The 25,745-nt window shown below is 42.8% G+C and overlaps 1 protein-coding gene across 3 annotated transcripts in view; it reads right to left on the reverse strand.

The window, feature by feature from the left end:
• The window catches only part of LOC145349422 (embigin-like), a 39,635-nt gene extending 14,571 nt beyond the window's left edge, over nt 1-25,064 (reverse strand). For 2 of the 3 annotated variants that reach the window (XM_080197965.1, XM_080197957.1), the window contains exons 1-7: nt 24,753-25,064; nt 19,015-19,092; nt 16,807-17,013; nt 13,305-13,494; nt 5,695-5,783; nt 3,014-3,144; nt 432-705 (exon numbers count right to left, since the gene is read on the reverse strand). In XM_080197965.1, the coding sequence (XP_080054091.1) occupies nt 432-705; nt 3,014-3,144; nt 5,695-5,783; nt 13,305-13,494; nt 16,807-17,013; nt 19,015-19,092; nt 24,753-24,828 (1,045 nt within the window). In that variant the 5' untranslated portion in view covers nt 24,829-25,064. The remainder of the gene's footprint in view (nt 1-431; nt 706-3,013; nt 3,145-5,694; nt 5,784-13,304; nt 13,495-16,806; nt 17,014-19,014; nt 19,093-24,752) is intronic. The other variant, XM_080197973.1, reaches the window with a different exon arrangement.
• Between the last annotated feature and the right edge of the window lie 681 nt (nt 25,065-25,745).

Genomic DNA, 25,745 nt, shown 5'->3' on the forward strand with positions numbered 1-25,745 from the left:
CCTGACGGGCTATTAGAAACATGCATCTGATCAAATCCATTCTTCATGGCGCATTATGGAGAAGTGATGATGAAAATCCAACACTGAGCACCAAGTGGCTCAGACATCTAAAGTTTCCAAGGCTCAGTAAAAAATTTCAGCAACATTACCTGTCCTGGGTTAATTGAGACAATCCCCTTTTGCTTCATTCATCAGCTTCATTCCTTTCAAATTAGGTACTATAAGCATAATTTTTGCTCAGCCAAATAAAACTAATTAGGTTGCACATCTTTGTTTATATTAAAGACAAAAGAGATGCACTGACAAAATAATCACAATGCAAGATTGCAGATTTTGGCTGCATTGTGGAAAATTGAAAACTACGGCTTCAGAAATTGATTTTGCTTCAGTTCCAAGTAAAAGGTAATGTGTAAAAATGGTTTGATTCTCACCAGCAAAATCTTCCTTTTGTTTCATCTTTCTCTCACAGGCAAGGATGAAGATAACCAAAACCAGGACTTCAGCAACAATACAAACAAATGGTATGAGAGCAGCGACTAGGCTGTTCACCTTCAGGTGAATGCGCACGCCACTGAACCCTACTTCATAGACAGCGTCGCAGTGGTAGTAAGTGGTGTTATCCATTATCAAACTTTTTATTAAAAGAGATGATTTGTTGCCGTTGCTATGGATGTAAAATTGGTCTCCTGTTTCATTTCTCAGGGCCTAGATGAATAGAAAGAGATAGGAAAGAAAACTGTTTTAGCACTTACATACTAAGTAGAAATTTAAGTTAAGATGTTCATCTGTGTTACTCTTGGAATACCTGAAGTTGTGCCATAGTATCAATGCAATAAATACTATCACAATAATTTCTTGTTCATAGCGAGTTGCACGTTCAAACAAATGAATCATTCACAGTACTATGGTGATCTTTTCCAGTCAACACTGAGTAAGGAGGGAGTGAGAAGAAATGATCTGATGGAACTCATGAAAAATCACCCTCCACAACTTGTGGTGATAATTGATGAAATTGTTCAGAGAAACAGCCATTTATGCTGGTTTGCCATGGTTTGCGTTACTCTGCATTGGGGTTCCAGTAGGAGATTGAGGGAGCCGTGTAGTAACTCTATCCCTTTATGTTATAGCTCCCAGTTGTGGAAATGTCTTGGGCTTTAATTCAAACAAAGTCTTTGTAACTGAGGTGCCATTTTTCCATTCAGTGAGGACAATTTTGGCTTGGGTTAGCCATCATTGTAAATGATGGTATGGACCCAAGATCTCACGGAGTCGGAAAACGAGACTCTCACCAGCTGAATCTCATTTCCCATTTTTTCATGCCTCTCATTGGTGACATAATGAGGGTGCTGTCCCTTCATTTCAATATATTTTAAGAAAATTATATGCCATTGTAGGATTTCCCTGCAATATACTCCCCTCTTACTGAATATTTATACCTTGCTGACGAGACATCATGTCGGCGATGTTTACAACAAACCTTTTAATAACTTGAAGCAGTTGAGGGAACCTACTGGGACACAAAGGTAGGTATAGCTCCAGGTAGAGACGGACATGCCCGGACAATGTCCTGGCACCTGCCCGCACCACAGGCATTGGGAATGCCCCTGTCCGCCACAGGCATCAAGCCCAAACCCCCATGGACACCAGAACCACCCTACACGCCCCCTTCACGAGTATTGGGCTCTTCCTCCATGCTGATTGCCCTCTGTGTCGATCTCCCACCTCCCACCCACAACAGATATCGCCACCCCTCCCCACTGAACGCCCATCTGCCGCAGAGTTCCCTCCCACCTAATCACTATTCCTTCTGCGGAGTTCCCTTACCTCCCCACCTGCCCTCTGCCCTTTGGCAATCACCCCGCTCCCTGATCGTTTTCCCACCCCCATCCCGTGCTGTTTGCCAACCTAGCAGAGTGCCATGCTTTCCTTCCCACCCCGGCAGAGTTCCCACTCCCTCTTCCCGTCATAGCTCCACCCTATGGGCTCTGCCCCCACTCAAGCCCCACCTCCTTGGCACAGTCTTGGGCACAATTATGGTGCTCGGCTGCCTAGTGTGTACTGCCAAGGTGCTTGGTGGGCACTGCCGGGTTGCCCAGTGGGCAGTGCACACTGCTTGGCCTTGGCCTTCCCCTGACCACGTGTAGATCTTCAATGGCCTTCGATTCCCACATCAAGGCCATTACATCTAGCCACCACTAGTAGAGACAATTTGTGGTTCTCACTGGGGAGAGCCTTGACTGGCAAGGTGAGTCCAGTATTTGAGCCCAGATGACAGCATCTGGGACTCGCTAATCACATGCAAACCATGTCATTAATATTGAAATAGGTGTTGTGCTCTTTCAGGGCATGAAGCCAATTTTGCCAACAAAACAATTGGAGGGAGGTGAAAAACCAGGCATGTTTCTGAGTTTTTGCCTTCTGCTCGATCTTACTACCTCACCCCGCCAAAGGTTGGGTGGGACGAGGTCCAAAGATTGTGCCCAATAGCTCCACAAATCTACTTAAAAAAAAAGTCCCCAAAACAATATCATCAAACCTTATCCAATCGCCCAAATCATGCTGGTGTTCACGCAAGCGGAATCTTACAGTCCTGCCGATGGTGCACCCCCCGCCACAAGTTACCCAGCAGTGAGGGTGCATCTAATGGAAAATCCTTTTTCAATGGCGGACCATAAGATCCCACTGCCAGCAAGTGGTGTATCGCTTCCTGTTGCTGCCAAATGTATGCAGAGAGGGTGGAAAATTCCATCCACTTGAAATAAACAACACAAACTTTCATTTTGCACAACAGATATTTAATAACTTTCAACGTACTCTTTAAAATAAATAGCTGTGCTTTCTACTGTAGTGTGAACATTCCACAAACTGACCATGGAATCTACCAAGATAATATCAAATCAGGTAGTCCTACAATCTAAGTGTCTTCTTCATAGTTTTAAAGTAATAATCCTAATCCACATATCAGGTTACCTGGTCTATTTTTAAGCAGAATATCAGTTCAGTTGTTACTTACCACCTTTCTACCGTTGACCTCTTTTGACCAAATCCAATAAAGAGGAATATATTGACCACTTTTACAGGTTAGATTAACATGATCACCATCTGAACGTATCTCTTTTTCATTTTTGGTCCAAATAGGAGGAACTGAGGAAAAGCAGACATTACAGCATGAAAATTTCTCTATGTCCCAGACTGATGCACTGATTAAATGTACACCTCCGTAACTGAACAATTGCCTTAAGGTCATTTCTTCATTGCTAATGCAATAATGCCCTCAGGATAGCTGACTTAAAATTTACCCATAAAAATAACATCTTGAAACTAATAACGTGAATCACGTTGATCAATGATTTGAGAAACTAATCCAAGCATTTTTTTTTCCCCCAGATTATCCTTGCCACTTGTAAAATTAACTCTGACAGAATACTGTACTTGCTATTTCACACCAAGTCCTGAAGGTGTCATCTTTGAGTCCTGTGTACCTCCTTCTCCACATTTGATCTGAATCTGGAGTGAGTGCAGCGTAGGCCAATGCAGACTTTAGCCATATCCAATGTAATTGATTTGTTTAAGCTTACTCTGTTTCTTAAAATAGATAAATCTACATCCAAGCAAATAAATTGGAACTGAGTCTCGTCTTTATCTGTCCAGCTGGCTTAGTCTTTGCCATTTCAGTTCTCTTCAGAATACTTTGAAACTTGTGTCATATACATCACTTTTTTTCTGTAGCACTTACATTCTTAATTCTGTAACAGTAAATATATTATTGAACTCCTCAAAGTACAAGGAAACATTGTTTTTTTAATGATGTGTGACATAGGGTGCAATGCAATGCACAATTCATTATAAAATAATGAGTGAATATTTTCCACTTGGATATTTTTCAACTAACAGGCATAAAATATACTTCCTTGAGGAATGCCCCGATGCTAGGTTGGAGCTGCATGTAACTTAGCCTATCTCTTTAAGACTACAGGCGGAGTTTTAAGATGCCTCTCGCCAGTGGGGTCTTCCGATCCCGCCAAAGTCAATGGAGCTTTTAATGGCTTTCCTCATTTTTCGGCACTGCTTCTCCCATGGAAGGGCCTTAAAATTCTGCCCTACATGTGGGGAAGTGTTCTTAAGAATTAGTTAGTGGAAGGCTGCTGTTGATGAAGGGATTTGTACATAAGCAGTTGCTTATAAATTTCCAAATTCTCAAAGCTGGAAGCTTTTTCACTTTTTCACCTAATTTTTGGGATTGAACAATTACTGTTTGCTGATGTTTTGTGACTGTGATAGTTGCGCCAATCACTTGGAGTATGACATACACATTTTTTATGCATATGTACCATTCAGCAGATCTCCTGGGCCCCCTTTAGTGAGCTTGCTGCTTCAGAAGCCCATAAAATTCCCTGCCCATTCCTAACCTGCTCACAATTTTATGAAGGGTGCATAGGGCCTAAGGCTTCCTGCCCACACTCACCCTGATCGAGATCCTAATGTAACTAATAATGACATTAAATGCCTTTAAGAGATAGCAGCATGACATCACTAGAAAGGAAGTGTGCCATGCGATTCAGTTTTAGTTTCACCTTTGCTTTCAAACAGAGCACACACAGCCCTGGAGCTCAGATATTTTCAATTCTAATATCCAGGTATACCTGCTCACTTGTGCCCAGACTTAATAAGTGAACTGACAACATATTTAACCAATTCCAAATGAGCAAATTATGCTTTTTATATCATTATAGAAACACAATGAAATAATGGGCATTTCAAGGCTGCTTCCCGCATCAGCCTCACTTTTGAGATCAGGGTGGCAGTGGGGTGTACACTTGGTGGATTATCATCTATACGTCCCTGCCTAGGGGTAGACATTTCCACAAATGGTCCCCTTTCAAGATCAGGCACTCCAGCTCAGGCCAGGGCTGTTCAGGGGCCCTGCCCTCACCTGCCCTTCATATCATGATCCTCACCTGGGGATCTCACTCGGCCCTTGATGGATTGAGGTTCTTGGTGGACAGCAGGGGCCAGGAGTGTGGAGGGTGAGTGTGGATGTGGGAATGGGTCATTCAGGTGGGTGCAGTTTATTTTGGGCCAGAGTGGAATGATGCCAGCCTTGAACGGCAGATGTTATGAATATGTCGTCATCTCTGACACCCAAGGGCAATACTTAAGCATTGTAGCCCCAGAATGTAGTTAGTGTATGCCGAATGGAATACCACATGAATGTACATTTGTGATGCAACATGTTACAAACAAGCTAAAAGTTTAATTGCTATGCATTCCCACTACCAAAATGACTTTGCTTTAGCTCAGAGTGTCCAATCTGCAACATCCGAACCACATGGAGTCTCTGAGCACTGGCACTCAGCCCTGAAGCTTAGGTAACTCAGTTTTATTAATCTCATTTACTGATTTAAATATCAAATTCTGTAGGTCTATAAGATTGCAAAAGGCTTGTTTTGAACACAGTTGCCCTAACGGCATAAACGTATGAAATGACAACACTAAGATCTGTTAGTGTTTGCAACTTGTGATGGATGCAGATTAATTGGAGCATGGATTTAAAATGTATAAGTGATCCTTGAGATGCAGAGTATTCATTTATATAGTCGAGGAAGCCATAAGCTTGGACAACCAGTCTAAGCTCTGAGAGTGAGCATTTACAATTATTGGGAACCTTTCTGATATGATAGGCATTAAACTCACTTTGTACTTCAAACCTGCCTTCCGATTTGGGGTTTGTGTCAAAGATACAAGAATAGTTCCCAGCATCACTGCCATTCTGAAAATCAAACCTGCAATCACAAACCATGATAGTTATTAATGTTAAAGCCCCAAATCACTTACTTAATGTTATGTACAGGCCACTTGTCCCATTCTTAACATTTTATTTGATAAGTACATGAACGAGAACTAAATAGAAGTGCATGCTGATAGGGTAAGATAAATTGAATAGAACAGGAGGAGGCATATGTGTTGCACAATCTCTGGCACAGCCCAATGAACTGATTCTGAATTGTAAATGCTATGCCATTTAATATTAATCGGTGGTACCGGGGCACAATGATTAGCACAGCTGCCTCAGAGCACCAGGGTCCGGGTTCAATTCTGGGCTGGGGTCACTGTCTGTGTGGCATCTACACATTTTCCCCATACCTGCAGGGGCTCCTTTGGTGCTCTGGTTTCCTCCCACAGTCCAAAGATGTGTGGGTTAGGTTGATTGGCTATGCTAAATTAGTATCAGAGAGATTAGCAGGGTAAATATGAGGGGTTACAAGAATAGGGCCTGGGTGGTATTGTGTTCAGTGCAGATTTGATGGGCTGAATGGCCTCATTCTGCAGGTAGGTATTCTATGATTCTATTCTATAATATATCTGTAATGGGTCTACTTAACAAACGATATCCAATAGAGATATAATGGGCTGTATTCCTATAAATATTTATATCTAAAAGCATTTCACCAATGACACAACTATATCTTGGATTTTTTTGCACCCATTGAAAACAGTTCATTGTTAAATCCTTGAACTCTCAATCATACATTCATTTTTCTTTGTTTCACTCCATCAAACATGGAATCTGCAGCCTAAAGACAGAGGGCACAATTCTCCCATTTTGAGACTAAGTACAGGAAGGAGGCCAGAAAAGTGGGATCCGCACCAGATTTGGGCTTGGGACCTCATTCATTATGCACAATTTTCATTGAGTCACTTGGTGTCCTGGCAGCTGATTTGTCCACCTACCATCAACTGGTTGGTTCAAAGGTCCCACCAACACATCTGAATACCATTCCAGCACATTCCTGCCCCTTGCTCCAGATCATGCAGGATGTCAGCAACCCAGAGGGAAAGCTGGCTGCCTCTAGAAGAAGCCTGGCCTCCCCCCTCTACCCCAGCTCACTTCGCACTCCACCCCCATGTGAACTCCAGACCTTTGCTGCAGTGGCTGCATGAGTTCGGCAGCACAGTGTTGTCCAGAAAGACACTGGTGTGTGTCATTGGTGGGAAGGAGACCCATGTACTCTTAATCCCCCAGTCACTGTGCTAATCTGACTCAGTGACACAGGAGGGTTCATGCATCCAGCAGCACGATGCTGTCCATCATGACCAAGTAAAAAGTCTGACAACACCAGGTTTAAGTCCAACCGATTTATTTGATAATAAACTCACAAGCTTTCGGGGTGAATGGAGAGTTCTGGCCTCAGACAGAGCATATAAAGCACAGACAGTTTACAGATTACTGATTAGAATGCGAATCTTTACCCCTAACCTGCTGTTCAAGTCCTAAAGTGTCCGACAATGTGAGTGGAAAGGAGGGGTAAAAATTCGCATTCTAATCAGTAATCTGTAAACTGTCTGTGCTTTATATGCTCTGTCTGAGGCCAGAACTCTCCATTCGCCTGACGAAGGGACAAACCTCGAAAGCTTATGAGTTTACTATCAAATAAATCGGTTGGACTTAAACCTGGTGTTGTCAGACTTTTTACTGTGTTTACTCCAGTCCAACGCCGGCATATCCACATCATCATGACCAACTCAGCATGGAAATGGGAGCAGGAGGCAGTCTGCCCCGGCAGAGTGGTAAACATCAGGAGCAGCGCTATGGAGAAAGGTTGTTGCACAGCGTTCTCCCTGCCCCCCGCCCCGTTCCCCATCCCCGAAGTGTCTTGCAAACTGAGAACCTTCTTGTGCATGGCATTCTTTAACAGTTGGGTTTCAAACTAATGTAATTAGTTATCACAAGATTGGGAGGCCAAATGAGAGCCAACGGCCAGAGGTTTTAATGAGCATACATGCCATCAACCTATGTGAAGACTAACCTGCCATTGACATTATATTGGCAGAATTGTAACGTGATTTTACACCAGCGGCTTTCCAACTTTTTTGGTACCTGCTAGATTCTCTGCTCCCACCCACCAATAAACCCACAGTGGGCAGGATGGGAAAATTCATCCATAGATTTTTTTTTAAATTTTGTTCATGGGATATGGACATCGTTGACTGGGCTAACATTGACTGTCCAGCTCTGAGGGAGGACATTTTCATTGATCTGGTGTCACATGACCTGTGGATGGCACAGTGGCACAATGGTTAGCATTGTTGCCTCACAGTGCCAGGGACCCAGGTTCAATCCTAGTCTCAGGTCATTGTCTGTGTGGAGTTTGGACATTCTCCCCATGTCTGCATGGATTTCCTCTGGGTGCTCCAGTTTCCTCCCATGCTTCAAAGATGTGTGGGTTAGGTTGATAGGCTATGATAAATTGCCCTTTAGTGGCAGGATGTTAGCAGGGTAAATGGGTGGGGTGTGAGGATGAGCTTGAGTGGGATTGCGGTTGATGCGGACTCAATGGGCCAAGCGGCCTCCTTCTGCACTGGAGTGTTTCTGTGACTCTATGATTCTATGAGGGAGGGCATTACTGTGGCTCTACAAGTCACATGTAGGCCAAACCAAGTAAAAATAACAGATCTCATTCCTTAAAGGACATCAGTGAACCAGATGATTTCATAGTCATCATTAGATTTTTAATTACAGATTTTTATTAAATTCAAATTTCACCATCTGCCATGGTGGGATTTGAACCCAGGTCCCCAGAGAATTACCCTGGGGTCTACTGGATTACTAATTTAGTGACAATACCACTGTGCCACTGTCTCTACTATCAGCACTGCCTGAGGGTGTGGTGGAGACAGAGTTAAATAAGGCTTTCAAAAGAGAATTGGATCATGAACTGAAAGGGGAACATTTGCAGGAATTTGGAGGAAAGCCAGGGAAGTGGCAGCAGTTGAACTGCTCTTTCGAAGGGTCAGTGCACACACGGAATAAAGAACAAAAAAAATTACAAGTAACAGGCCCTTTGCCCCTCCAAACCTGCACCGACCATGCTGCCCGACTGAACTAAAACCCCCTGCCCTCCTCGGGACCAGATCTCTCTATTCTCATCCTATTCAAGTATTTGTCCAGATGCTCCTTAAAAGTCACTATTTTATCTGCTTCCACTACCTCCCCTCACAACAAGTTCCAGGCACCCACCAACTTCTGTGTAAAAAACTTCCCTCGTACATTTCCTTTAAACCTTGCCCTTCGCATCTTAAATCTATGCCTCCTAGTAATTGTCTCTTCCACCCTGGGAAAAAGCCTCTGACTATCCACTCTGTCCATGCCCCACGTAATCTTGTAGTCTTCTATCAGGTCGCTCCTCAGCCTCCGTCACTCCAGTGAGAACCAACCAAGTTTCTCCAACCTCTCCTCATAGCTAATGGCCTCCATACCAGGCAACATCCTGGTAAGTCTTTTCTGTACCCTCTTCAAAACCTTCACATCTTCTGGTAGTGTGGCGAATTTATTGTATGTTGCAGTCTTTTGTCCACTGTTAATGAATTGTGGTGTTTTCAGGCTTCCCAACATTAATTTTAAAAAATTGGAGGAGATTCCTACCCATAACTTTATGTATCTTGTTGATGACACCAAACTATGAGACCATTCATTGAATAGAAATATAGAATAAATTCATGGCAAAATTAATCCAGAATATTGCTTTGAAAAGCATTGAGAGGTTTGGCCTAGTGGTATGGGGTGGCGTTGGCTTAGTGGCATTATTACTGAAATGTTAATCCAAAATCTCAGCTAACGTTTTGGGGACTCAGGTTCAAATCTCACCATGGCAGAAGGTGAAATTTGGATTCAATAAAAAATATCTGGAATTAATTCTGATGACCATGAAAGCATTTCCATTGCCGGAAAAACACATCTAGTTCACTAATGTCCTTTATGGAAGGAAATCTGGCGTCTTTACCTGGTCTGGCTTACTCCAGAGCCACAGCAATGTGGTTGACTCTCAACTGCCCTCTGAAATAGCCTAGCAAGCCATTCAGTTCAAGGGCAACTAGGGATGGGCAATAAATGTTGGCCAACCAGTGACACCCATGTCCCACAAATGAATAAAAAAAAATTTAAGTCAGTTAAATTTAGAACTTATTTCAAGGATTGAACTAAGAAATTTTTCAAACTGAAAAGGATCAAGTTGTAGACTTTGTGCCTGGGAAAAACAGTGAAATCTTTAAAATCTGGAATAATTTAACAAACAGAACAAAAGGTACCAAAGGGTGTGCAACAGGCTTGGTTCTAGATGGATGAGCTGAATGGTTTCCATCATCCATAATTATCTTGTGTTCTTGTGACATTTTATATCCAGATACAACAGATGAAAACTGATCCCCATTTTACCAGGAACTGACCCCCACATCAAATATTAAAAGTTTCACAATATTTTTTTCTTATGCATTCCTAAGTCTTATATAGTTCCAACCACGGACAGGCAATAAACAAAAAGTTCCTGAGATATGTAGTGGAGTACATGTGATAAAGTAATAATCAATACTTTGCAAGCCATTCCTGATTGAAGGTTTCCTAAGATGAAAATAATTGGCTCTCTTAAATCTTACTCCAATGCTTGGGATATTCACCGCAACCTTTCAGCTTATTCTCTTCTGCATTTTTTGGTTTATAATGCAACCAGTCTAGTAGCAGCGTTTATTCGTTTATTATTTATTAATCACAAGTAAGGCTTACATTAACACTGCAATGAAGTTACTGTGAAATTCCCCTCGTCACCACACTCTAATGCCTGTTCAGGTCAATGCACCTAACCAGCATGTCTTTCAGACTGTGGAAGGAAACTGGAGCACCCAGTGGAAACCCATGCAGGCACTGGGAAAACTCCACACAGACAGTGACCTAAGCCAGGAATTGAACCCAAGTCCCTGGTGCTGTGAGGTAGCTGTGCTAACCCACTGTGCCATTCTGTTGTCGCAGCTGTCTAGTTACTTCAGTAAATTTCAGTGGGTAAACCTAAGATTGGAATTGCTCTGTTGATGTTATTTTGTGAAACTATGAAATTCTTCATTTTGTCATTTGAACACTGATGTTAACCATTTAAAGGGTTGCACGGTGGCATAGTGATTAGAACTGCTGCCTCACAACCCTAGAGACCTGGGTTCAATTCCCGGCTTGGGTCACTGTCTGTGCAGAGTCTACACATTCTCCCCATGTCAGTGTGGGTTTACTCCGGGTGCTCCGGTTTCCTCCCACAGTCTGAAAGACATGCTGGTTAGGTACATTGGCCATGCTAAATTCTTCCTCAGTGTATCCGGACAAGTGTCAGAGTATAGTGACTAGGGGATTTTCACAGTAAGTTCATTGTAGTGTTAATGTAAGCCTACTAATAAATAAACTTTAAAACAATTCTCCTGAAATATTTCTAAGTGTGATCTCTAGCAGGTAATGTGATGTGATTTCTGTCTGATGGGTCAGTGGCATTCCGATAACACTCTACCCAAATGTAGACATTCCCTTTGGAGGTTGAGGTGATTTGCGCAATGATGAAGATGTGTGGGACCTAAAGACCTGGTGAAACCGGCTGCTCAGAGATCAGGGCATCTTGTTAAAGTGACAGCCATCCCTCCTCCCCAGCAGACATCGCAACCTCCTGTAAACAAGGGAAATACCACCCCCCGCAACCCTTAATCATGGAGGGGCAATCTCCATCTCCCCAGCCACTAAGTGTTTTGGTAATCCCCCACCACACCATGCAGGTATCAGGGTGACCCTCCCCCCATCCTTGTACCATCAGGGGATTGGCTTCCCCTTCCAATTGCCGATATCATCCCTTCATTCCAAATGAGTGACACCCTAAAATGAGGTCTTCAAAAGCCCCATCCTGTTCAACCCCCACATTCCAGGACCTGCATCAGATCCAGTCCCTTGGCAGCATCAACCTAGAACTGCCCCCTGGTGCTAAGGGACTGTGCCAGGGCACTGTTGAGCAATGTCCCTAAGCACCTGGGTCTACATTGGCCATGACATCTAACCAATGAATTCAACAGCTTCTGAGTAAACATCCTCATTGAGAAGCCACTGGACTTTAATGTCTGAGTTGTGCCAGCTGCCTGTATTGGTTAAAACCAGCCTCCAGTATAGGCATGCTGTTCCAGCATTAAGGTTGGGAAAGAAAATCCCCTTGCAAAATGAGCTCAAATTGAACAGTCTTTTGACGAGCACTTAAGAGTTAATGGACTGTGAAGAGCTTGAGAAATAAACAATCATGATCCCTCCTTTAAAACTGCCAGGAGCTGGCAATCTGAAGGTTTGTAAAAGTTAATGGGGCATGAAATGGAATGTGAAGAAAGCACTTCAAAGCTTTTAAAAGAAACAGAGAGAAGACTGACTCCACAACCTGACAGTGTTTCAAAATTGGCATGCAGAAATATAGTCCAAAGTTCTTACAACAGAGAGCAGACTAGTCAGAGCAACCTCATAGGTCTTTGAAATTGAGAAATAGTTTAAAGCTGTAAGAAGTAACAGAGGGAAGACTAGCTGCGTAACCCTCGCCCCCGGGGGACACTCCTGACCTAAACACTGCCAACCCAGCCCGAACTCCCCCAGCTTCCAATCCTTTGAAGGAACCCCGCCCCCCACCCCCGTACCCCGTACCCTCACAGTGGCTGCTTTACTCTTGGACATCTTGGAGGTAAGTGGGGAGCAGTACTCATCTTCTTGCTCCTCCTCAGAGTCCATGGTGCCTGGTCCCCACTTTTAGGGAACTGTAGTGATTGGTGCCAGGTGACATCCAGGGCCTGCGGGAGTATACCAGGAGGCAGCTGTGTTCAACCTTAATCTTGCTAATGAGATTAAAATAAATGCAGATCAGGTTTCCACCCTTTCTGGATACGATCCTGATTGAGCCAAGTGGAAACATCCAGGAGCACTGGCACAGTGGCATAGTGGTTAGCATTGCTGCCTCAAAGCACCAGGGACCTGGGTTCAATTCCCAGCTTGGGTCAGTGTCCATGTGGAGTTTGCAAATTCTCCCCGTGTCTGTATGTGTTTCCTCCTACAGTCCAAAGATGTGCGGATTAGGTGGATTGGCCATGCTAAATTGCCTCTTAGTGTCAGGGGGACTAGCTAGGGTAAATGCATGAGTTATGGAGCTTGGATGGGATTGTGGTTGGTGCAGACTCAATGGGCCGAAAGGCCTCCTCTGCACTGTAGGATTCTACGATTCTAAATTATTTAATACTGTTTAACAACAAATCCTGTTTCAGGCCTCTTGCCAGATTTCACCTGAGGCTAACTGGACCAGAGAATCACCCCCAAAATCAACAGCTTAATCTCCTTCCTAAAACAGGAGTGTGATTATCAACAGAAACATGTCACAACTGTACAGTAACATCGCTGTAACATCGTTCCTAACCTCTGAAACAGAATTTTCACTTTGGTTAAAACATTTGCTTGTTTTTCCAACAGCTTGGATACTTACTCATATTTCTGAGATAGAGAGCCAGTGCTCTCGTCAAAATCAACCTCTCTTTTGTCAATCCTGTTGCCATCTTTTTCCCAAGTACCAGTTATCGGAGGCGTTTGTGCAGCGGGAAGAGGCAACTTACAGGACAGCACGACCTTTGTAACTTTGGTTATGTTCACTGTTTTTAATGTTGGTCCAGATGACCCTAAAATAAGGTTGAACAAAGGCAATTTAAAAAATTGACTTGACTTTTCAGTGGTTATCCTTCTGCTCCTGCAGGTGGTCACCCTGAAGCCACTACAGAGTGTAAGAACAAGAAGAAATTTTGTTGACAGCAGCAGGAGCGGACGATCCCACCACTGGCCAATGGCTGACCACCTCTGTTGCTGCAAAACGCACTGTGGAGTGGCGGAGGCAAAAATACCCACCCAATACTTTTATTACATTTATATCACATGGTTACTTTATATATTTTTTTGAAACCTGGACAAAGATTTTGAGATGACTGATACCAAGGTTGGCCATGACTCAAACAAAAGTAATGTTCTGGCATTCAGAGAAGCTGACACCTCTCTACCTCTAAAAATATGCTAAAGACCCCTGTGACTGCACTGATAAAATCCAAGGGAATTGTACAAAGGCCATTTACGTTTCTAAGGCCAGGCCTGGCAAACAGAGACAACCAGTCTACAAAAACAGAAGAGCCTGCGCAGGCTGGGAGACTCAAGTGGAGGCTGTGTAGTAAGCTTTCTATTGGGCACCACAGCCTCCACCTGTTTTCTGGCACCTCAGCTCTATGCCAGAAAATCGGCGTGAAGCTGGATAAATTATGAAGATGTTGATTTTACTATAACCTCAATGTCATTAATGGGCCCGGGACTGAAGTCTCTGGGCTCGCTAGAGTCTCGCCTCCGCCTGCCATGAGTGTTTTACTTCAGCAGGGTTTGCAATAGGTCCCCACTTGCAGACAGCTAGTGTCTCGACTCTGCCAAAGAGGTTCCCCAGGAGGTTTGGGGTAAGGGTGGTGGCCCCTGGCCATTGCCAGGATGGCAGTTCCAGCCTAATCCTCAGGCATTGCCCAAGGGAGCACCTTGGCACTGCCCACTGGGCATCAGGCAGTGCCAATGAGGTGGGGCCAGAGGGGGTGGGGTTTATAGGGTCAGGGCCTCAGGGGGGAGAGATCGGTAGTTGTAGTTGGCAGTGACAGAGGGCGGGAGGCCAGCGATCGAGGCTGGGGCTGGCCATCAGGGTGGGGAGAGGGATGGTGGCCTGCTTGGGGAGCCAGGATTGCAGAGTAGGCGGGGAGGGGTGGGGGGAGGGGTCGTGGGAGATTGGGGCGGATGTGGGAGGGTGGGGGTGGGACGGTTGAGGCTGGCCTGGGAAACCAGCAATCGGGGGGTGGGGTGGTGCGGCTTGCACAATGTATTCTGTGAAAGAATACACCATTGGGCATTGATTCTGGACTCACACGTAACAATAATTCTTATTTTTGTCTTGTCTTTGTCCTGTACCTCTTTGGACAGTCTATAGATAAGACTGCAGTATCAAGTCAAAATTCTGATAGATCAAATTTCAGATTTTATTAATTCTCATAAATCCAGCCACATTTACTGCTAATCAAACCAGTGTGTACACCACCCTACAGAAAATACACAGCAAGTCTCCCACACACTGCCGCAGTGGAATTCTGAATCCAAATCAGGCCTATGTTCTTGTGTGGTTTTCAAGGTTACTTCAAACTACCAAAATCACAATCATGGCAAAATACTTTAGGAGCTGAAGAAGAAAAAAGATAATTTAATCTCTGGACCAGGGAAAGGCTCTAGTTCCTTCTGGTGGAGTTTACATATAGACTGCTCTAACTTGCACTGGGGCGAATGTTACTGATCCCAAACGATTGATCCTATTGGGATTTCAACTTATTCAGCATTGTTGTACATTTCAACCTTAAGCCACACTCCACTGCACTTCCAGCAACAGACCTGTGACTTTAGAAGTTTGGGGTCTTCATTTCTTTAAAGAATAAAACCAGGTAAATTCTAAATATATCACCAAACAAAGATACAATGATACCAAAGCAAAATACTGCGGCTGTTGGAAATCTGAAAAACAGGAAATGTTGGAAACACTCAGCGGGCCAGCTGTGAGACAAAAACTGAGTTAATGTTTCAGGACCAATCACTGGAGGATATAATGAAATTACTATTTTCTTCTTTAAGATGGTGAATAGGCAATTCCAGGTAAAATGTTTACTCAGTTCAAATACATCAAACACACATTTGAATCTAAAAATACAACTTAATAAATGTGTGACAAAAAACAGAAAATGCTGGAAACCTCAAATGGTCTGACAACATCTGTGGAGAAAGGGGCTAACCCGAAAGCTTGCGAGTATATTATCAAATAAATAGGTTGGACTAAAACCTGGTGTTGTCAGACTTTTTACTGTGTTTACACCAGTCCAACGCCGGCATACCCACATCGAGAAAGAACAGAGCCAATGTTTCGAGTCTGACTGACCCTTCATTAGAGCAGCTTTTATCTCAATAAAATTATGGGTTGTAAGTTAGAGGTCCTTGGAAAGAATGATCCAGTATAAGAGAAAGCACAATACGTCTGTTAGTAAGAGAGGATGATAGGTTAATTATTGTAAATTGACAATAAGAGAGATATTGAAAGTGATTTTGATCAGGTCTGACAGAGTCATCCAGACTCAAAACATTAACTTCCATCATTTTATGTTTTTGTTTTGACAATGAGGTCCTGGCTGGAGTGAGCAGGACTGCTGATGATTGGTTATCAAATAGAAACATGTCTTGAGCATAAGGAAGATGTTCAAAATGTTTTCCCAGTGCAGCAAGATATAGGAAAGTAAACATCTTGCAGACAGTTTTAGCAATGAAGGAAGAGAAGTTCTATTTGAGATTGGAAGAAGAAGTCAAGAACATCAATGGATAAAGAAGCTCTAAACGCAGTGCCATCAAGATTAACTACAGAAGGTAGTTCTTTGCATTTCAGGAGAGAAATGTCTTTAAAGAATTGAAGTGGTGGGGAAGAAGAGATCAAGATTTAGATTGAGCAATTAGATGTGAAGTTTAAAGTGGTGGAATTATAGCTGAGAAACATCATAGTGTCGTGAAAGATTACTGCCGTTCGAACACTTGATTTGACCTCGGACTCCTGGCAAGGAGGCTGCTCAGTATCTTCAGTGTTCTGGCTGGCATCTTTAAAGAGAGGTACCTGGCTGGATATAACTAGCAGGTCAGTTATTAAGCTAACCAACTTGATTATATCACCACAGTACACGATAAAGTATATGCATTTATTGCAATTCCTTATGATTTCAAGGTAAGCTAGTTAGCACCCTGTAGCTCTGTCACCACGGTATGGATAGTATACCGTGGTTATCTCATAGAAATATTAATATTTTGATATTCAGGAAATGAAATACCAATTCCTGATAATGATAGTGGAGCAGGTCTTTTTTTCCATCGGTTTTTCTAACTACAACACATACGTCCATCTGAATTGGTTCCCGGAGGCAACTGCTCCTTTTTCTGGTTTGCTGTGATATTCTGCTCAACAAGTAAAAGCATCCTGTTGTCAGAGGGAAGGGTCTCTGATACCCATGGGACATTCAGCATCCTTGGTTCATTATCATCCACTGTCACAGTGGTAAGATCCATAGCTTGTGGTTTACGCTCTCCATAGTTTCCAGTATCACCTATGTGGATTAAGAATGACAAATGATCAGCCAACTGTTGTAAACTATGTGTTACTTAATGGATAATATACCTTGGCAGATAGGAATATAATAGTTTACATATTATCACTGGTAAACGGATGCTTAATATTTGTTTATTTCGCGGCGTGCTTAATCCACTTAAAAACAGCATTGAGAAAGCAGTTGGATGGTGTTCAGACAAATGTATTAAACAGAATACTGTGAATGCTGGTGATCCAGACATATTATGCAGTTCTACCTATCACATCATCACTTAAGTTTAGGATGAATATGAATGGTGTGATGTGAATGTAACTAGTGTACTTTACATCTGCCAAAGTGACAGTGCATTACACTTCACACACACTTGTGTATTCAGCTTTCTGAAAATTGACTGGATTATTTCAGAGTTTTATCATTTATGGATTGTACACAACAAAGATCTGTCATTATTTGCTCCACAGGTGAAGGATATCTGGGATTGAAGTTCTTTTTCACAGAATGCATAGATTGATTATCAAGGACTATTTTGCTCTTCAAGGTTTATCAATAAGATCTTTTTTGATGCTTCCCTAATTTCACCTTTTTTTAATTTCTACCCAACAGCAGAGTTCCTGTGATTTGAAATCAAAAGAATAAGATGAACAAACAACTTTTAATAACTGGACACCCTGAGACAAAGTTCAAAATGCAGGGGCACAGCAGGCAAATCCACCCTTGAAACATTATAAATAACCTGCAAGAAAGCAAAGACTGGGGTGAAAAGATTCTAGAAAGATTGCCCCCACGTAATGTTATTTTGCATTATGACTCCTCCATTGTCAGGGGGCTGAAAAACCGCAGGCGTAGGAGCAAATGTCATGTTAAGAGAGGGAAATTGTGACAGCAATTGATTAGAGGAGTGGTGAGCATGAAAGAGACAAAACCTGTGAGCAGTTGCTCCTTCAATCACAAATTTCTGTTGGTGGCCTGTGTCTCTCTCTCCCTCTGATCCAACTCATCCAATCACAGATTCCCTCTTGCTAATCCTCCAAAGACAAAATCTATGATTGGAGGAACAGCAAGGGCAGAGGGAACCTGTGATTGGAGGACCTGGAGCAGCAGCAAGGAAGGGACAGAACTGAATGCAGAAGTCCCACCTCATGACAATCAATGCTCATTAGAGTGTAAAATGGGAGTGGGGCTCTCAGGGTCAGCAGGGATGTGTTCCCCGCTGACCTTTGGATGGCAGGATGTGAACCTCCAGCATATGTAACATAGCTTCTAAACTCATGAACCTGAATGTCGGCCAAAGCTGGAGTATAGTGGCTAACTGTGAGCACCACAATTGAGCAAGGAAATGAAGACTTTGGAAAATGCATTGATTACAGGAATGAGTGATCACAGTTACTTGGATGGACTGGAGATGCTGAGGTTGTTCTCCTCTGAGCAGAGAATTGGTATGCAGGGGGACTGTGTGCCAAGATGATCAGGCCGGAGAGGTGGCAGGAGAGGACACCTGGGAGGGTGCAGACATTGGGGTGACCTCTGATTGGAAAAGGGGGCCCATGAAAGTTATGCTACCCCTTTCCTGCCCATGACTGAAGCAATCTAACCAGTCTTCTCAACAGTTGCCAACCTCTACCAGCTAAAATATCACGGCTGGGCGGTAAGTGGCCTTTATGTGGCCATTAATTGGTGATCATTCGGTGCAAGGGTGGACAAGCTTTCCAAGGCCTCACTCACTGCCTGTTAAATTGTGACCAGACTGGGGACAAGCAAGCAGGCTGTGGGCTGCAGGAAATGCATCCATAGAATTTTATGGGCCTTTTATCAGGCTATCCACACACTGAATGAAACGTTCCTATGCCACCAAAAAAAGCATTTGAACAAAAGAATATTCCTCATGAGGTTTTGAAAATAGCTGAGGGATCTATAAAGTACAAATATACACTGAAGCTCAGCAAACTGCACAACAAATATTATTAGGCACCAATGAAACAAATGACACAGTAGAATTACCTGACAGATGAATAACTTCCAAATGGTTTCCATTACCCATAGATATACTTGGTTCTGAGGTTGCATCTTGAGACTGACCTGGAAATTTAAAATACATGAACTTTAGTAAAGTCACTCCACTGTCACTCTGAAGCAGTTGTTAAAACAAAGTGAACACACACGATTACTTTAAATTACATTTGCATTTACTTTGTAGGACAGGTAGTAAATGCAAATATAATTTAAAGCAATTCTGTGAGTCCATTTCATTATTTGTTAGATGTAATTCATGTTGTTAAATATTTTTATTTGATTTCTCTGTTAGGCATCTCCTCTCGAGGTCAAAAAGCTAAAGATTCTCCAGTCTTCTCCCAGACTCAGACCTGAAGAAGTTGGCAGATGTTACACCAACTTTTCTGTGTCCAAGTGTAAAAGCTGGCACTTGAATTTCAGTAGGATTTACTCTGGGTGTGCTGTTCCCATGGCAACTAGGTCACATGGGCTTATTGCTCACAGGACTAATCGGAGTTCATATATCCTTCTTCACTATTCCAATTCTATGTAAGTTAAGAGAGGGAGAATTTACAACTTGACCAGCTGATGTTACTATTGAATAAGTCAGATCCCAGCATGGAACATGGGCTGATAATATCTATCTTTTATTTATGTTTAAGAGGGCAGCTGCTCAACAGAATCCCAAACCTGGAAAATCCCACCCAAGGTCAACGGACATTTGCATGGTCTGCCCTCCCCCCTTGCCGGCTATGATTCCTGAGGTTAGTGGGATGGGAAAATTTCTCCCTCACTATCTGCTGAAGAACTTTTAACAAAATAATGAAGCATTTGTTAAAAAGGAAAAAAATGAACTATAATTCAATTCCCCTTGACTCACAACTAGACCTTTACACATAAATACAGATTTGTAAGGAAAACGTATGTTATAAAATCTATCTTATATCCTAATGTCCACAGAAAGCACACTGTCCATGTAATCCAATAGGCAACCAGTGATCAGACACCATCACACTCTGAAACCAACTGACAGATGCCACCCTAAACAGGTGCTATGGATTTCCCATCAACTCCCCCAAGAAGCTTGTCACACTGCGAGCGAACTGGTTTCACTGATCTTTGTCTTTCTCCCAAGGTTTTCTAAGCTCAATGCTCAAAGTACGTACCTTGGAATCTTCTCCCAAATGACACTTCCTCTCATTTGTCTTCAAAAAGGATCCACCTCCAGGGTTTTGATCTCTCCATCTGACATTCCTCCCCCCAGGATTGCCACATATATACAAGCTCTGCCTTCCATGCACTGTCTCTCAGATACTATGTCATGCCAACAGAATATTGCTTCTTCGTGGGCTCATAATAATTACAGACCTTCAACTCTCTCCTTGGATCTTTGGTTTTACACAAGCCTATTTTGCTTTAACTTTACTTCCTGAACTTTCTCTCTTTAATCTGGTTTCTTCTCCTCTGCTCCTTATTTTAATTTGTCCTTTCATTTGTCTCTATGGGCCACTTGTTACTCAGCAGCAACATAGCTTTTTTGACTTTAAGAGTCAAAAAAACCACATGAGAATGCAGAGGTCTATTAACTCAAGTTTTCCCTTTCTTATCATAAATTAATCTTAAAGTTATAGTTTATTCATAACTCCCACAAATACAACTTACTTAAACCTATCTCTATTTCCTGACATTATGTCAGGGTTTTACAGCCTCACTCATCCTGAAACTGTAATATCCTGCCTGAGGTCAATGGACGTTTCCATCGTTCATCCTTCACCCGCCCCGATTCCTGTGGCAGGCGGGATGGTAAAATTCTGACCTATAATGTACAGCAATTAGAACACGTAAACTTGATATCATCTAAAACTCTACTGCCCATGTCTGGCCTCAAAGCAAGTCCCAATACTAGACCTGTGCTCACTAACCTACACTGGTTCCCAATCAAACTGCATCTTGATTTTAAGTTCTCATCCTTATTTTCAAATTCCTCCAGGGCCTTGCCCTTTCTTATCTCTTTAATCTCCTTCCATTCTACCACCCTATAGATATCTGCACTCCTCTAATCCTGTCTCTCATGCATTCCCAATCATGATTGTTCCATTTTTGGTACCTTGCTTTCAGTTGCCATGGACCCAAGCTGGAATACACTCGCTCCACCTCTCCGCCCGACTTTCCTCCTTTATAATACTTTTTAAAATTTACCTCTTTGGCCAAGCTTTTGACCATCTGATCTCATGTCTCTTAACGTGACTGAATGTTATGCTTTGTTTTATAATGCTCCTGTGAGGCACCTTGAGATGTTTCTTTGCATTTAAGATGCTGTAAAAATAAAAGTTGCTGTTGGCAACAATTTGCTGGAAGTCTAGTTTTATTTAGCTAATGCAAAGTTACTAAGCCAAGCAATTTCTTACAGTTCTGCTGTGTTGAGTGGATAAGCCTTCACTGAGTCTACGGATTTGACACTTTATGGGGTGGTGCACAGTTTGCGCTCTCGCTCAGGCACGTAGGGGCTGGTGCTAATGCTTTATCTGTGGAGGTTGGGTGAGCAGGGGCAATAGTAAATCACATTAACACATGTAAATTGAGTTCTGCCATATTTCTGACTAGGCAATGCTGATGAAGCAAGCATAGAATTTGCTGGCCAGAGAAAAAGGTGAACTTGGCTTGTAATCATGAACATAGATGAGGCAAAACAAGGATTTAAATTAAGAAACATTGCCAATAAGTTATCAACATTCACAACCACTCTAGGGTAGTATCAGCCTGAAGCTCTGGGTGTGGGTGTCAATTTTGCTGCATAAGTTATTCGAATAGACAAACTTATGGATAAAGAATAAGCAGGATTCAACATTCAATATGTTCAATCAATGCACACCAGTAATTAAGAATGTCAATAGATTGTTGAACAATTTACTCAACTCAATAGAATACAAGTCAGAGGAGGTGTCAGAAAATTGTGTAAGGGCTCTCGAAGGCGGTGCCCTCAAAGACAGCATAAAAAGAGACATTGGAAATAAAGATAGAAATTGAAAAAAGTTAGAATACAAAACACAACAAAATGGTCCAATCACAAGATTTTTTTTCTGAATAATATTATAGTTCAACTAGTAGTTACAGAAAAACCACTAGTGTGTTATAGATACTGACTGAGCTATCATGTTTCTGGCTGACTGATTTAACATATTCCTGGCTGATTCTTAACAGAGAAGCATAGAAAATAGAAGCAGAACATAGAAAAACTACAGTACAAACAGGCCCTTTGGCCCACAAGTTGCACCGATCATATCACTACCTACTCGGCTTACCTATAAACCTCAATCCTATTAAATCCCATGTATTCATCCAGAAGTCTCTTCAAAGACCCTATCGAATTTGCCTCCACCACCACCGATGGCAGCCGATTCCACTCACCCACCACCCTCTGAGTGAAAAACTTACCCCTGACATCTCCTCTGTACTTACTCCCCATCACCTTAAACCTGTGTCCTCTTGTAGCAACCATTTCAGCCCTGGAAAAAGCCTCTGAGAATCCACCCGATCTATACTTCTCAACATCTTATACATCTCTATCAGGTCACGTCTCATCTTTCGTCTCTCCAAGGAGAAAAGACTGAGCTCCCTCAACCTATCCTCATAAGGCATGCTACCCAATCCGGGCAACATCCTTGTAAATCTCCTCTGCACCCTTTCAATAGCTTCCAATCCCTCCTGTAATGAGGCAACCAGAACTGAGCACAGTACTCCAAGTGGGGTCTGACTAGGGTCTTATAAAGTTGCAGCATTATCTCCTGACTCCTAAACTCAGTCCCTCGATTGATGAAGGCCAGTACACCATACGCCTTCTTAACCACATCCTCTACCTGCAAGGCCGATTTAAGGGTCCTATGGACCCGGACCCCAAGGCCCTTCTGATCTTCTACACTGCTAAGAGTCTTACCCTTGATATACTCCTTCATCCCATTTGACCACCAAAATGTACCACTATACATTTATCCAGGTTGAAGTCCATCTGCCACTTCTCCGCCCAGTCTTGCATCCTATCTATGTCACGTTGCAACTTCTGACTTCCCTCCAAACTATCCACAACACCGTCAACCTTCGTGTCATTGGCAAACGTACCAACCCATCCCTCCACTTCCTCAACCAAGTCATTTATAAAAATTACAAACATCAAGGGTCCCAGAACAGATCCCTGGGGCACTCCACTGGTCACCAACCTGCAGAAAAAGACCCATCTACAACCACTCTCTGCCTTCTGCGGGCAAGCCAGTTCTGGATCCACGAGGCAACAGCCCCTTGGATGGTATGCTTTTTTGTATAGCACGCATGTGACAATAATAAATCAAATCAAATAAATAAATAAATTGTCTAATATATAATGCTTGATATCAGACATTATCTAATTCTTCAAAGTAGGCCATTCTTTTGAACCTGCTCCGCCATTCATTTTGATCATGGCTGATCATCAAATTCAATATCCTGATCTCATTCACCCACAATCCCCATAGCCCTGAGAGCTATATCTAATTTCTTCTTGAAATCACACAACATTTTGGCCTCAACTACTTTTTGTAGTAGTGAATTCCACGCGTTTGCCACCTTTCCTCAAGTCAGACAGTATGAGAAAATAATACAATCACTCTCAGCGCATCCTGTAAAAAATAATGGTATCAGTCAAAGTTGAACAAGTAGTAGGCTTAAAAAACTGAAAAGAGAAGTTTTTTTTTCAGAAAGTTCATCACTCTCAGGTTTCAGTCTCTTTCAATTAAAAATTAACAGATAGATCACATGTCATGATTCAGCATCGGCTCAATTCCAGCTCATGCTGCAACGTAACTCGGTCAATGTGAGTCATTGCTGCAGCAATCTTTCCCAGCAACTCACCTACTCGGAAACTTGTCAGTGTATCAGCATCAACCACCCTTCAAGTTAAACAAACTCAACCAAATGTCCACTAAAGGAAACCTAAACAAGAATTACAGTTATGCACTTCATGTTTTGAGTTTTAAAGTTGAATTTTGAACCCCTGGCCCAAGATTGAACTCTGCACCAGCCGGTCCCCCCCTGCTCTCAAGATCAAATACTCCAGAAAGGAGTCACGTTAGAATAACAGTTATATCAACAAACACTGCTGTTGGATTATATAGCACTTTACATTAACACCCGGATATAATTCCTTATCTAAACCCTATAAGATCTCATTATTTATCCAAGTTTTTATGTTATAACGACAGTTATCATCTACAATCTTGCACATAAATTACAAGGCAATTATATCCCAGCTACCTAACTAGGATAAGTATTTACAAACACAGAAATCAATTCATATTGGTACCCGTTGTGTCTGAGGTACAGATGTTTCCAGCCTCTTGGCAAGTCTAACAGTAGTTTAAACACACTGTCACAGCTGCTTCCCGTGGTTTTATGTGTATCTGTGCAGCAGGCTTGAGACTACAATTAGATGGCTGAGGGGACACAAGCCCAAGATCATCACCCGTGCAGAGCAGCAGCCACTGGCACTCACGCCATTCGCGTTAAGTCAATCTCCACACGAATCCATCGCAATCCGCGGTTTCCCTCAACCCAAGAAGTGCAGCGCCGCATAACAAGGGCATCCTCGGCCCTATGGCTGCTCAGACATCTCCCAGCGAGCCCCGCTTCATTGCTATCCATCCATGACCCCGTCCAAAATGGACAAGGACATCCACTTTCCAGATCCCACCTCCCAAATCGGTTCTGCAGGGATGTACCTGATTCCACCTGACCCCGAAAGGAGACGATCAGGAAGATAAGGGAGAGAGCCTGCTTCATTGATGGTCCGGTCATTCCGAGTGAAGGGATGCTCCCACAGTGATGTCTCTGGAGATCTCCCCTGTGAATGGTTTTCTCTGTATCACACCTCCGTCTCTCTGTGATCTCTCTCCGGCTTCTCCTCGAGATGCTGCTGAAGGTTAAAGCGTGCGCATGAAGCGATATACAGTCCGACAGAGGGAACCCTTCTCTCAGACAACAACACTGACACGGCTGACACTCACTGATTTGGTAGACAACCAGTTATTGGGAGAAAGTACGTGTTCCCAGGTTGATTACAAACAAATATTGCCTTTTCCCTAATCGTATGAATGTGTCTGCTTCATAAGTGACTCTTCCGTTTGGGTTCTTACCTTGATCAATAGACCATATGCTTTGTCCAAATAAATAACTATTTTGTGTCTGAAAAACAAAACAAGATTATTAATGGCAATGCTATAATCTCCTATAATCCTTTAAACCTTGCAATTCCTTTTCACAATGATCTAGGCAGACCTTTATATATCAGACCTCAGCATCAAAACTTGCACTTACATAGGTATGGAGTAGATGCATTCCTACTTTATCATTTAATAAGATCGTAAGTTATCTGCGCCTCAAATTCATTTACCTGTTTGAGCCTAATATCCCTTAACATCCATAGTGAACAAAAGACAGGTCAAATTGTTTTAAAATATAGTTTATTTATTAGTGTAGGCTTATATTAGTACTGCAATGAAGTTATTATGAAAGTTGCCACACTCTGGTGCCTGTTTGGCTACACTGAGGCAGAATCTAGCATGGCCAATGCACCTAACCAGCACATCTTTAGGACTGTGGAAGGAAACCGGACCACCCGGAAGAAACCCACACAGACACGGGGAGAACATGCAGACTCTGTACAAACAGTGATCTTGCCCCAGGGTCTCTGGCGCTGTGAGGCAGCAACGCAA

Source organism: Carcharhinus amblyrhynchos, chromosome 1 (assembly GCF_965287045.1).
Source record: "Carcharhinus amblyrhynchos chromosome 1, sCarAmb.v2.hapA, whole genome shotgun sequence".
In the NCBI taxonomy this organism is placed as follows: domain Eukaryota; kingdom Metazoa; phylum Chordata; class Chondrichthyes; order Carcharhiniformes; family Carcharhinidae; genus Carcharhinus; species Carcharhinus amblyrhynchos.